Consider the following 13,167-nt stretch of genomic DNA (forward strand, 5'->3'; position numbering starts at 1 on the left):
TTATAAAAATATTAAATTGGAAAAATTTCAGGAACTGATTTTATTTTTAAATGATGTATCCTTTATTGTGGCTTATTTTTGGATCTCTATATGTACATATGTATGTAGACTAACATTTGAGATTATATTTTTATTATATATATATAATTTCCGAAGAATTTGTAGCCAGTGTATTTATATCTTGAAACAATGGTATGTATACAGAGCTGTTCTGAGTGAATGGAGTCGCAGACCTATAAGGATAGAACTATCTGCTCAGCATATTACTTAGACATAATATAGTTTGTTGAAGAAGTTTCCTTTGCATAAATCTTTTGCATAAAGACTTTAATTACGAAATTACGAAATTTGTTACAAAGGTTTTCATATATTATAAATCCTCTATAGTTAGAGTTTATTTTTGATCTATACGTAATAAGTATAATATTGTCACAAAGGCTTTTACTATTTGTGTTAAATACCGAGCAATGAAATCTCTTGTTGGCCAATTATAAGTCAGTTGGAAGCGATGGCAATGGATCACTGGAAATGCGTTTGGTTCGCGGCGTAATCTGCGCATATCTCACACTCTCTCTATGGGGAAAAGAGGATCGACACTCATAATTGTTGAATATTTGAGGTTCTGGCTGTGCGGGTGCATCTATTTGTGGTATTTTATCGAATGTTATATAAGTCGGAATAACTTCGTAAACATTTTGGTTTATATAACTGTCGCTGCTGGCCATGCTCTCCATGGAGCTGCGTCTAGGCAAAAAGGAACAGAACCTGTAAATGAAATATAAGTTATATTGTTTTAGAATCGAAGAAGAGCAAAACAAGCATTAACTACGAGACACTCTTGCCCACTTTGCTTATTTTCTTTTTAATTTTCTGTTTTCCACTTATCATTTACTTACCTATGGTGGGTGCATTGTTGTCTTACTGTCTTCTCTTTATAATGGAATTTCTGAGCTGCTTTTGAACGTGGCAAGACGACAATTTCGCCAGAGCTATGTTTTGGTTTGACGACGCGTTTGCTGCCCTTTAACAAACTTGGTTTCTTCTTCAAAACCAAATACATGATCATAATGCCAATTAACATGAAGACAACGACGCCGAGCACCATTAAAGAAATACCCTGCAATCAAATGTAAAAGATCGATGGGTTACATACTTATTAAAAACAGATATCTATTGGGAATGCTCAGCTGTACAGATACCTCAGTTGTCATAACCCTGCCACTTGCAGTATACTCACACTAGCTAACATCTTGCTTGATGACCAGGAATTGTAAGACGTATTCAAATTGCCGCCAACCTGTACGGACTTGCAGCTGAAAGGCGAAACGCTGTTGTGCCCATCGTCGACCAGGCAAAAGGTGTAGGCCGCATTTGGTATGAGGTTGGTGACAATTGTATGGAGTGGCACGGTGAAATAGCAGCCGAGACCGAACTCATCCGGCAGCAGTTCCATCATATAATATTCCTTTGTTGTCTTCGAGAACCAGAAGACGCCAAGAGAGCTTTGGCCATCGTTTTGCTCGACGCTAATTTTCACTGTGACCCCGCCAAAATATGTGGGAATGAAGTTTATTTGCGGCCATCTGACACTCTGTCGCTGGCTATTGAAGTTGCCGACTGCATAATTATTTGCGGACAAACACTCGAGGGGCACGATCTCATCGGGGTTAACCGTGCTAGCGGTTGAGATTGATGGTAGAAAATTTATATCGGGTGTTGTGACTGAAGTGGTAGTCCTAATAGTAGCGCTAGTAGTTGGCCTAGTAGTAGAAGTGGTAGTCCTAAATGTGGTGGTGGTTGCTTTTGTGGTCGTCGTTGTGGCTTCCATTGATGGTGGTTGCGCAGCGCCATCGTCTGAACATATACGCTCATCGAATACCATCCAGTTTTTGTACTCCTCCGGCGATGCGCAAAACATATCCAATTTCGAATTGTGATAAGCAAAGATCTCGTTCAATTCCCTTTGCAGTAGGCAATCGCAGTGCCAATTATTGGAGCCGGCGTAGATTTTTAAGTTACTTGAAATCCTTTGTATACCAAATATTGTCTGAGATATTGTGATCAGCTTATTGTTCGATATGTCCAATAGTTCCAAGTATTTCATGCCTGAAATGAGTTTTAATTGAAAAAGTTTTGCTTATGAGTCAAATAAAACAGAGAGCTCAAATTACCTTGAAAAATATAGCTGGGTAAGTACATAATATTCGAGTAGGACAGAATAAGTCGCTCGACCATAGTTAATTTTTTGAACGTGCCTTCAAGCAGTTTGTCAGCAAAGTCGTTATTACTGAAGTCGGCGTGGACGAGAGCACCTAGAATGGATCCAGTGCCAGTCACATTGTGTATACAGTCGATGCCAACTTCAAGTCTTAAGCTTTCAATTTGGAATACCACATTATCCAATAAATCTGGGTATATACTTTCCACAGGCGTGTTATGTTGCACAATTGAAACTTCCTTCAGATCTGCTGATATATTGGCAAAAACGTGTTTATCCAATTGCTTAATCTGAAGATCCTCGAGAATAATATGCCTGAATATGCCACCACCAAAGGCTCCACTCTGAATGCTTCTTATATTTGAGATACCCAAATATATTATCTTGGTCCTATTGACGTATGTGGATAAGAATCCGACTGGTAACATATCATCGGGAAACTTGTAGTTGTATAGATACAGCTCGTCTATGATATCACAAAAATGGCTCTAGAAAACAAACAAAAACTTTCATTTTATTTTGCTTGAATTGCCATTGCATGAACGCTGATTGATGAGGTTGACTTACGCTGTTTGAATGCCCCAATGTAAGTGATATATCATTCGCAATCTCCTCCTGTCGCCCATTGGAGCAAATGATTCGGCACTGAACTTTTATGCACTTTGGCGGAATTAAATCGATGTTATCCACCTCATCCAGAAAAATACTGGTAGGCAAAACAATATATAGATATAGAATATTGGATATTAGGCTTATAAAAATTTAAAAAATGAATGAGATTGCTTTTGAAGAGGCTAGGCTGAGGTAGGCTAATTAATTTCATAGTTTTTGTTACGTTGCCTTAGGCAGGGGCTTAATTAACTTGTGTGATCGATAGACCAATTGAAATGCATCGGCTCAGTTCGTGTATCGTTAATTTAAGATCGATTATGCCTTGTGCTATAACACATCTATCACAGCTCAATTACGCACTTTCACTGGGTTTCCGCTGCGCTGATAAATGTTGCAAAAAGCCGATTGCTTCCAATTTTGCGCATTTCGAAACAGAATAAAAACAAAATACAATAAAGTGTTATCAAAATAAATCTAGTTATGTGTGCACGATGCATGCCACATCATAAAATCATTTATCATTTTATCATATATGCAGATTAGGGCACATGCGAAGCAGTAAGGGTAGCCGCATTGCGGGTGTGTGTGACTAGCAAATACCCTGGAACGAGGGCTTAGCTGTCTCTATTATTGACTATTATGAAGCATTTCGTTCTCTTGAGAATATTGAAAGGTTTCAAATGTAGTTCGCATTCAGTTGTATAGCCTTAGGCTCTTTATGAACTAAGATACTATATCCATATGATCTCTGCACACCAAGTCTTAGAAACCTACAGAAGTCGAACTGAAGCTAGTTTAGCCTACTCATTCCTTTCCAATAGCCTCAGCAATCAATATTTCGAGCTATAGAGATTTTTGTGATATTATTAGATACAGTACCTGATATTTTGTATAGCTTCCTTGTACTTTTCGATTGTCCGATGTATATACAAATTGCCATTGTCGGCTTGCGGTAGCTGTTGGGCGAGTGTTGAGAAATTAGCCCAGACATGAAATAGGTAGAAAATGGTCAAGGAGTGCGATTGAATTATTGACCAAAGCCCGAGCATAACAGAGAATTTGATGTTTCTAATTCAAATGGTATCCAGCAATATTGAGCCACTTATAAGGGCTATAAGGTAGATCAAACAGAAAGGTATACGTTTTATGAGTATAGTGTTTCATGGGCAAGCTATTCGAACTAGTTTATGTCCCGAGCGCCAATGGTTTACTGAATGTTTAGCTGAATACTGAACACTGAATAGTAGATTATACTAGCCATAACAATATTCATATCAGGTATTTAAGTAGTTCGTGTACTCGACTATGAGATAGCAGCTACAGGTGTATTGATTTTCTGATCCATTAATATGACAGCCAAATTGATAGCAAAATCACTCGTCTGGGTTTATAAAGAAAAATGGAAAACAACTAACATGGATACATAGTACACTGCGCAGCTATTTAGTATAGGTGTGTTTAAGAGCTTAGAAGTCGTTCATTGCTTGCTTATAGCTGCTCTAAATTAATGCTTTTTGGAGCGATCTGAGTAATAGAGACTGATGCCGCAGTCACAAGGGGGTCAAAGTAACGAAAAATCTCATAAGAGACATTTTTTCCAATTCCTAAATTATATATCTTTAGATTCTTGGAAGGCTTGCTAACCGTATTTCTGTATCTCTAAGGTCTTACAATTCACATTTATCCAGTTATATAAAGTACGTATAGTTATATAGTACGTATAAGTCTATTGGTGTTTGCTTTTAAGATGATAAATAAATATTACCTAATTAAGTTGTTTCTATTTAAGAATTTCTTTATAAAATAAAACAAAAAATTTTACATAATTTACTACATGCATAATATTAAAAAATTTTTATAGATATTCAGCTTTGTTCATAAAAATAGTAGTGCTGCGAGCACTAAGTGTTAGACAATAAAATTGAATGATAAACACAATATGTTAAAAACAATTTAAGTCGAATATTAAGATATTTTTTCTTTAATTTAGCTGCTCTTTATTACAATCTGAAAAACTTATGCACTTCAGAGCTTGAGAAAGAAAACTGAACAAACTGTAGTTGTTCATAAAAATAGTAGTGACAAGTAAGAAAGCGAAAAGAACTTTTTAACATTAGTCTGACTTCATAAATAATGTTTTACATATTTTTGTAAATTTGTATATATATATATAATGACTGTCATAATATGTATACGTGTATGTATCTGAAATCACTGCTAACTGTACCGCACTCAAGTTGGTTTTGGGAACTTTTCACACGATAAGGGTTGCAGATCCATAGTCAATGAATTTTTGGAATTGCGCTTGGGCAATGGTGGTGGAGAGTTGGGTCGGTCGACACCCTCACTAAGTTTGCGGCTTTCATTCAATTTGATGGGCATCTCGTATTCCATGGCCTGTACATCAGTAGCACTAGAGAAGCAATCTTCAAAACATGTGGACGATGACCTCAAGCTAGCCGAGTTGGGCACCTTAATGTCGCTGGCCACAGTGAATACTTCCGATGACCTGGTTGAAAACATAATTTGGATTACTTATATATCTACTAGGCATGCATGTAGCGGACTCACTCTTCGTCGCCAATACGAATTGAGTTTTTGCCATTGTTGAACGGGCTTTTCACATATTTTGATTCGGCTATGGTTGAGACGAAACACGTCTTATCCGATTCCTTGATAACGACAACATTTTTGGAGCCTTCCAACAGATTAGGAAAGGATTTGAGGCCTAGATACGCAAATATAGCTCCGAACACAATCGATATGAAAAATATCAGGCAAAGCATTCCGATGGTAAACTGTTTATCCCTCTCAATTACAATGACCTCATCCGTCTCATTGTGAACCTCATCCAGTGGTATATGCAGAGGCTGGCACGATAATGGAGACACAACCACCTGGCTCTCAGACATCATGCAAAAGGTGTAGGTATGATTTTGTTGCAGCGGATCAGTCAGTAAATAGGGCTCTTCGTACAGCATGCAATTGTAGTCCTTTGGCGATGATGTGGTCTCGAAATTCGACTCAGTGTATTCATTTTCTGTAAACCAAACAATGTTCAGTCTGTCGGATGCATCATATTCCTCTATCAAGGCGCGCACACTGTAATTTTGTAGTATTTGCAAATCCAGATCATAGCTGGGTGGTTCGAAAACAAAGTTGCCCGAGTTGAACGCGGCGTAATTCTGATTATCGTTATTTAAATATCGCTTTTGGCGATCAATAGTTTTATCGACTTCTGTTATAGCGATAGCTTGCGTGCAACTGAATTGCAGTATGGGACCGTAGGGAACTGTGGGCTTTGGCTCTGGATTATCGTCAGCCTTTGTTATCTGATCCATGTCATCTGCCTTATCACATTCCAGCTCTTTGTCACTGAGTTCGTCAAAGCTCTTACCATATAGTCGCAGTGGCATGCGGCAATATGGGGCACTTATAAAGGAACTTTTCATTTTCTTGTAGAACTCGATCATCGATCGCAGTTGGCAATTACAATTCCAGTTATTTGGCTCAACATCGAATAGTCGTAGATTTTTGCCAAGGCCCAGCGAGTCGGCATTGAAATGCGTTAACAAATTGTTCTTCAGGTCGACTAAAATCAGTTTTTCTGCTATGTTCTCAAAGGCCGAATCTTCGATTGCAGTTATATAACAGTATTTCAGATATAGATAAGTAACGTTTGGCGTGGCACTGAAAAGGTGCTTGGTCAGTGGGCCTTTGAAGGTGTTGTGGCTCAAGTCCAGGTGCACCAGCTTGCCCAAGTAGATGTTTTCGAAAATATTGGAATCGCTCTTGAAAGTGATGCCACAATTCAATCTCAAGTTGGTCAGGGTCATCTGGACGGGCTGCAGCAGAGTCAACTGTATGGTGGGCACTTTGAAATCGATTTCGAACTTCTTTAACGAGTAGAGCCCTAACAGGGCTCCATTGCTAACTTCATTCAGTTTCAGGTCCAGCCAAATCATGTGCAAAACCTTTGAAAACATTGGCGCATTAAAGGCTCCGCTTTTGATCTTCGTCAAATTACTTTTGATCAGCGCAATTCTTAGCACTGTAGTATTCACATCGATCCAATAGTTGTCTATATATGTTTGATTTTGATTTGAGATGATCAACGAGGTAATCAAGTCACAATCTGTAGCATTCATCGCGGCAGCTGCCTCCGCATAAAGATCTTCATTTCGTATGCACTCAATGCGACAGGTCAGCTCGTAACAGCCTTGGCTATTTGCTGCATCTGTAATTATTCTGTAAACGTTGGATAGGATTAAGATATCTATATATTTTATATACTCTTTAGTGTTCAGTTTCACCCGAAAAGCTCAGCTGATGAATCTAGCTCCTCACTGTCATCCATCACACGGATAAAGGCAGCATTGCTGTGGGCGTCTTCAAGCGGAATACAATCGCTTTTTATCCGAAATATAATATATACAATTAGTGATATAATTAATAATCCGGTGCATAAGCTCAACAAGAGTCGAGACAAGATTTTCGTTGTTAAGTGTTCCACATTTTTGCCTTTTGATTTTCTTGAGCTGAAAGTTTAAAGCGAAAGGGAAACATGAAACCATTGAGTGGCATTCTTATAATGAGCTATCTCAAGATAAATATATATATATAGTTATTAAAGAATTACCGCAATGCATCGCAATCTGTGCTGCTGTTTTTATTCTCCATAGAATTGAGTGCCAATTGCATTTTGGCAAGAGAGCTAAAGAGCTTTAACGCAGCTGTCAAGCAAAACCCAAACTGATTAATACAGTATTGACAACGAAGCATTTGCATTTGGGTTTTGGCTTATCGTTCACATTAGATATATATATGTATAGGTATAGGTATAGGTATATGCTGATAATACTTATTCATATGACCAATCAATAATATTATTGTTCTGATAACTACAATTAGCATATATACATATATATATATAGTAGTATATATAAATATATATATATTGTATATACATTCAGTATGTTCAAGCATTACTGATTGTCACTGATTGACTTATTATGTTGCAGATATAGCAAATACTTTGTTGTGTCTGTTTGTGTTGGTTTATTTTTAACCCAAATTAGATCTAGAAACTTCAAAGTCAAAGTTCCGTCTCGTCAAATAGACTATACTCTGCATATAAATTATACATCAAATAAAATATTTATAATATAATATAATAATAATTAATTAAATTTGTTAATTTAATTTTAATTTTTAATTTGGGAACTTAAGCTCTTACAGCTTGCGAGTTGTGTTAAAAAAAAAAACAATCTAACCAATCAGTTAATATCAAATCTAATTTATAATAGATGAAAATATTGAAGTGGAATGATCTTGTATAGTAAGAGCTTTGCTACTAAAGCAAAGTTGGATTTTAAAAGGAACTTTCCTGAGTATACATAGATGCCTAAATCTATTCCCAACGAAATTTTTAGAATATTGAGAGTTTGGTTTCAAACTAAAACAAAATGACGTAGCTTTTAAAAGTTTTCAATCAAATTTGGACTCTTTAACTACAATGCTAAGTTTCCACATCAAAGGCAATCGAAGCTAGAGAAGAACAAGAAATGTGAAAAATAAACATGAAAAAAATATATAAAAATTTCAATAAATTGATTGAATGGTAAATTGACTTTTATGTTTACTTTTATTTATGTTTACTTTTATTCCTAAAATGGTTACAGTTATTCTAAGTATACGATATAATATAAGAAGCTTATGAATTTAGGTAGCATTGACAATGTTGGCCTATAATAGTCTGGAAAGCCTGTTCCCAAGAAAAAGACTTGGCCACTAGAAATATATAGTATATATATAATGTCTTTTGTAACATCTGTTTAATGTGCTTCGTTTAATAAAGTTCTTCATATAACTCAAAGCATTCGTAAGTATATGTATTAGGATTTGTGGATATTGTGCTTTTACTCAAGGATGGTGGTATGGAGGGAGCACGTTCTATGGGCGGTACGTTGTACTTATTCGACTCTCCTCGATAGAGCTGGGCTTCTAAGTGCCGATAGTAGGATGCGTATTCATTAATGTTGCCCTTAGAGTCAGGATAGCTATTTATATAGGAAAGAACAAAAAAGTTATTAATGTAGCATACTTTTTGGGGCTGATTCTCAACAACTTGCCGTATGGTGTCGTAAGCCTCCTTTTCGTAGTCTCTTGGCAATAGCAGCATTGTATTTGATTGCGATGTGGGACGTAGCAATCGTTTACTACCCCAAAGCCAGGTTGGTCGTAACCAGAGGATGCCGTATATAGCAAATAGACCCAGAGTTACGCAGAGTAGCATCCCAACGATTGCAGAAGTTATTATCGGAACGCTGTGCGCCTCGAACCACAACAGCTCTCGGAGACAAGACTTTGTGCGATGCGAACGACAATTGAATGGAGATGTCACATTTTTGTCTACCAGACAAAAAACGTACGAAGTTGCGCAGCTTAAATATTTAATTTCTATCATTTTATTATCTAAGCCATCAACTGAATGGCCATTTTCAATTTCATTTTTATCATTGGCATTCGAAAAGTAGACAATGCTCCAGACATCAGCTTTCAATTGGGACAAAACAACATTAACTTTTCCCTGGGAATCTTCTACAATTGTGATTTGTGCATTGTAGGCTATGGATGTGGTACTAAGAGTCTCTCTTTCGGCATTAACACATATGATATCGTCATATAGGAGGGAATCGTCGTTTGCTAAATCAGTTGTCGTTGGTATATCCCACGCAGTAGTCAAGTCACTTGGTGTATCGTCTGTTGTCCAGGTGGTTGGTATAGTTGTTGTCCAGTCAGTTGGTATAGGTCTTGTCCAGACAGTGGATATAGGCGTGGTAGTTGTTGTTGTGCTTGGCGCTTTAGTTGTCTTAGCAGGAGCTTGATTATCTCGATTACTTGTAGCCCGTGTTGTGTTCGCGATTGTTGTTGTTGTTGTAGTTGCGTCTATTGCTTCAGAGTCATCTGAAGCAGCGGTTGGATTAGTATCAATAATTAAGTCTCGTGTTTTTCTTACAGACTCAAGGCAAGGCTTTATGTTCAAGGACTTAAACAAATCCAAGTTGGCATAGCTACAATCCCAATTGTTAGCCGCAAGCTTAAGCTTTATATCTCTTTCCCTTGCAATTAATACAAGCTGAGCACTGAGCTCAGTTAGTTTGTTGCCGCTCAAGTCCAAGTATCGAAATTCCTTAGGGAAATCAAAATTAAAACTTATCAATCGACAGTTGGCCAAGTTGAGAGACTCCAAGGCTGGCATGTTCCCGAAACTATTAATTTCCACAGTTTCTCCGATGTTATTTCCGCTAAGATCTAAAACTTTTAGTTGTTTATAAACTGCTTGACCAAAAAAGTATGCAGGCTTATAGACTTTATAGTTCGTGTATTGCAGACTTATTTTTGCGGCACGTAGACTGTGTGCCACTGGCAACAGAAATCCTTTGCAGCTCAACGATCTTCTTCTGTTGATCAGTGTAAAGTTAGAGAGTTTATTAAGGCCGCGAAATGTTTCATTCGTTAGTTTCCTCAGTTTAGTGTTAATTAACTCCAGATTTTGTATATTGCGCAAGCTTTTCTGATCGAAGGTTCCGTCGGCAATGTGCTTCAGTTGACAATTGCTTAGGACTAGGCTCTGCAATGTGTATTCACCATAGAAGATATTGCGCTGAATAGCTCCATTTGGAAAATGGTAGTTTTCAAAGAGCAGTGAAAGATGTTCACGGCAATCCGTTTTGTTCATGCTATGCTCGAAATTTAACTGAATTAAATTTTGATCGTAGAACGGCACTGATGCCTTTGATATGGACGACGGGCTTTCCTCATCGGGTTCATCCGAGAAATCAATATTGCAGACTATTAAAATAATAACAAAGGCAATTGTAGCCGGCTGCATTATGTACTTCAGCCATTGGGCTTTCCGTGGCTGATAGAGATGTTCGCGTTTCTTCCCAGCTTCATCATTTTTTAGATCGAACGATTTGGTCTTAAACATAATACTTTTTGAAAGCGATGTCGATAGCCGTCAACCTTTCAACTTGTTCTCATGACACTAAACAAGATTCACAATTGAATGGTTAATTTATCAAATCAGTCATGCCCATTATCAGTGATTAGCCTTATTATGCGTTATAATTATTATTATTCAAATCAAATTGATTAGATAACATAATCGCTGGGAAGTATATAATACACAAACACATATATATATATGTATATTATATAGTATATAAAAATAAGGCTGAGCATAATTAAAGAATGGAAATACCATTAGATTCAATCAGTCTATCTTAATTCACGAATTCACATTGAGATGCATACGTTTTTCAGTACCCTTATCGATTTTTGAACTATTGTTGAATACAATCGAAAACGTTTTCATATGTAAATGCACGGAACTTCATAAACTCAAAACTTAAAATTAATGCCCAACAGATATACGTCTGTTAAAATTGAACAAATTGAAACTTAAATTGAACGGAAACCTGATTTGAAGGTAGATCTATTCGATAAATCAAGTATAAAGTTGAATCGATACTATTATTTGCCCGGCTTGGCATTTCTACGATAGTTTACAACCGTTATCCGCACGTTTTAGTTAAATTAACCATTTATCCTAGAAAACTTACATTGGAACTTAAGAATATTTTTTCAGAAATACTGCAGCGCTTGTTAAACTGTTGCTTTATATTTTAAATATTTATTTTTCCGGCAACTGTGCCGATGTTCTCGTATATATCGATTGTTATGCATTGGCATGTGTAATAAGAAACCATCACCGATGTTTTCTTTGTTCTCTCATCCCTACTATTGTCTACATTATTGCCAGAAATAAAAAATAAAAACAAACAATAGGGAAGCCAAACATACCGAAAAACGAAGTAATTGATTATAATTCAATTATATTGTAAGCTGCAATAGACATCGGGAAGAATCTATATTCAATAAACATATGCTCGGCTAACACACACAGACAGACTTGAAGGTAATGCGTTTTATTACAATTAGGGTAATGTATATGTAAAAATTGTAGAATATTTTAGATACTCAATTAAATATGAACTGAATAAGACTAGACAAGATGTCAAGAAATCCAAAATGAAAATAGTTTTTTTATGAAAATATTTAATTTATAACAAATACTTTTAATGAAATAGATATAAAGGCAGAAGTTCAGGCCGGCACCTCATGTTACCTATTGTTATTTTTAAGTTCAAATTGAAATTAATTATTTTTAAATTCTTATTATTCATCCATTGCAGAGTTAAAATGCCTACAAATCAATGGTTACATGGCTATTTTTCGAAACTAAATCCACTGGCCGAGAAGATAGCTTTTGATATGAGCGAAGTGATATCGGCCTATGATCACGTTTGGCTAACCTTAACTCCAACTGAGCAAGATAATATACTGAACGATACTATTATAAAACCTGAAATAACTATAAGATATTATAATAACGCTTTAAGCTCAACGTCGAGTACGCACTCTCGCACAGAATCAGAGCCTCGATTGAACAAGAAGAAACTAACGACAGGCCAGAAGAATAATTTAATATATGGATTCGATAGATTGAACATATATACATTTATTCCACAAAGCGTTGGCTTAAAGATACTCCATGACGAAAATATTGGAGACTATCGGGATGAGCATTCATTTCCATTTAGTTATAAAACTAAATCCCAAATGAATCTAACCGAAATTGGAATATGCAAAAATATTCCAATTGCTAGTACACCCAAAAAGATCCCACCGTTTCAAACAAAAACTGTTCTCGAACCTGAACCTCAACGAGCACCTGAAACTGAGCCAGAACCGGAACCAGTACGATCAGTAGTTCATCAAACTCAAATAAAATCGCCATCATTAGACAAGGAGCAGGAGGAGACTAAGAAAAGGAACATAAATCGATGTACGGAGTCGACCAATTTGATTGACGTCGAGAAGTGTAATCTATTATCAAATTTTGGATCAAAGAACACTCTATTAAGCGTATCAACTGATTCAAATGATTCCGAAAATGACACCAAAGACCAGCACTCCGAAAATTGTAAACTATTGCCAGAAAAAGTGCAAATGCCTAAAGGATTTGATTTCCTAAGTAACTGGTAGCCTAATCGAATTTTTGTATGAATTAACACTAACTATACATATATCTTTACCTATACCAAAACAAAAAAAACAATTCAGTCTGAATTTATCATTAGATATTATCACACATACTTTTATAAAAAGCCATGTTTGGCATAATTTAATAAAATACACCGCTTTATACAAATATAATAAAAGTAAAACCTTTACTAAGGAATTAAAAGATTTTCTTAAAATGAGCATAT

At 36.3% G+C, this 13,167-nt stretch overlaps 3 protein-coding genes across 3 annotated transcripts; all 3 read right to left on the reverse strand.

Annotated features, from left to right (window-relative positions):
• Positions 1-481: 481 nt before the first annotated feature.
• LOC111600148 lies at positions 482-1,091 on the reverse strand. The gene is made up of 2 exons (XM_023316130.1): positions 897-1,091; positions 482-765 (listed from the first exon to the last, which is right to left on the reverse strand). The coding sequence occupies exons 1-2, from the start codon at positions 1,079-1,081 to the stop codon at positions 489-491; spliced, it is 462 nt and encodes a 153-aa protein (XP_023171898.1). The 5' UTR covers positions 1,082-1,091; the 3' UTR covers positions 482-488.
• Positions 1,092-5,052: 3,961 nt separating this feature from the next.
• On the reverse strand, positions 5,053-7,187 carry LOC111600138. The gene is made up of 3 exons (XM_023316114.2): positions 7,144-7,187; positions 5,402-7,078; positions 5,053-5,339 (listed from the first exon to the last, which is right to left on the reverse strand). Exons 1-3 carry the CDS (start codon positions 7,185-7,187, stop codon positions 5,063-5,065), a joined length of 1,998 nt encoding a protein of 665 aa, XP_023171882.2. The 3' UTR covers positions 5,053-5,062.
• A 1,491-nt stretch (positions 7,188-8,678) lies between these two features.
• Positions 8,679-10,840, reverse strand: LOC111600137. Its single transcript, XM_030225389.1, has 5 exons — positions 10,639-10,840; positions 10,058-10,572; positions 9,414-9,796; positions 8,962-9,194; positions 8,679-8,889 (listed from the first exon to the last, which is right to left on the reverse strand). The coding sequence occupies exons 1-5, from the start codon at positions 10,821-10,823 to the stop codon at positions 8,679-8,681; spliced, it is 1,527 nt and encodes a 508-aa protein (XP_030081249.1). The 5' UTR covers positions 10,824-10,840.
• Between the last annotated feature and the right edge of the window lie 2,327 nt (positions 10,841-13,167).

The sequence above is a fragment of the Drosophila hydei genome, unplaced genomic scaffold (genome assembly GCF_003285905.1).
Source record: "Drosophila hydei strain 15085-1641.00,03,60 unplaced genomic scaffold, DhydRS2 tig00008130-arrow-arrow-pilon, whole genome shotgun sequence".
NCBI lineage: Eukaryota > Metazoa > Arthropoda > Insecta > Diptera > Drosophilidae > Drosophila > Drosophila hydei.

Excerpts from the sequence above, each read along its gene's own strand:
- LOC111600148 (XM_023316130.1), bottom strand. The coding sequence starts at position 1,081 with ATGTTAATTGGCATTATGATCATGTATTTGGTTTTGAAGAAGAAACCA. Across the intron at positions 766-896 it reads CAACAATGCACCCACCATAG|GTTCTGTTCCTTTTTGCCTA; the intron begins GTAAGTAAATGA and ends TTTCATTTACAG.
- LOC111600138 (XM_023316114.2), bottom strand. The coding sequence starts at position 7,187 with ATGGATGACAGTGAGGAGCTAGATTCATCAGCTGAGCTTTTCGG. Across the intron at positions 7,079-7,143 it reads TCATCAGCTGAGCTTTTCGG|AATAATTACAGATGCAGCAA; the intron begins GTGAAACTGAAC and ends CAACGTTTACAG. Across the intron at positions 5,340-5,401 it reads ATTCGTATTGGCGACGAAGA|GTCATCGGAAGTATTCACTG; the intron begins GTGAGTCCGCTA and ends GTTTTCAACCAG.
- LOC111600137 (XM_030225389.1), bottom strand. The coding sequence starts at position 10,823 with ATGTTTAAGACCAAATCGTTCGATCTAAAAAATGATGAAGCTGGGAAG. Across the intron at positions 10,573-10,638 it reads CCCGATGAGGAAAGCCCGTC|CATGAACAAAACGGATTGCC; the intron begins GTCCATATCAAA and ends TTTCGAGCATAG. Across the intron at positions 8,890-8,961 it reads GAGGCTTACGACACCATACG|CTATCCTGACTCTAAGGGCA; the intron begins GCAAGTTGTTGA and ends CTATATAAATAG.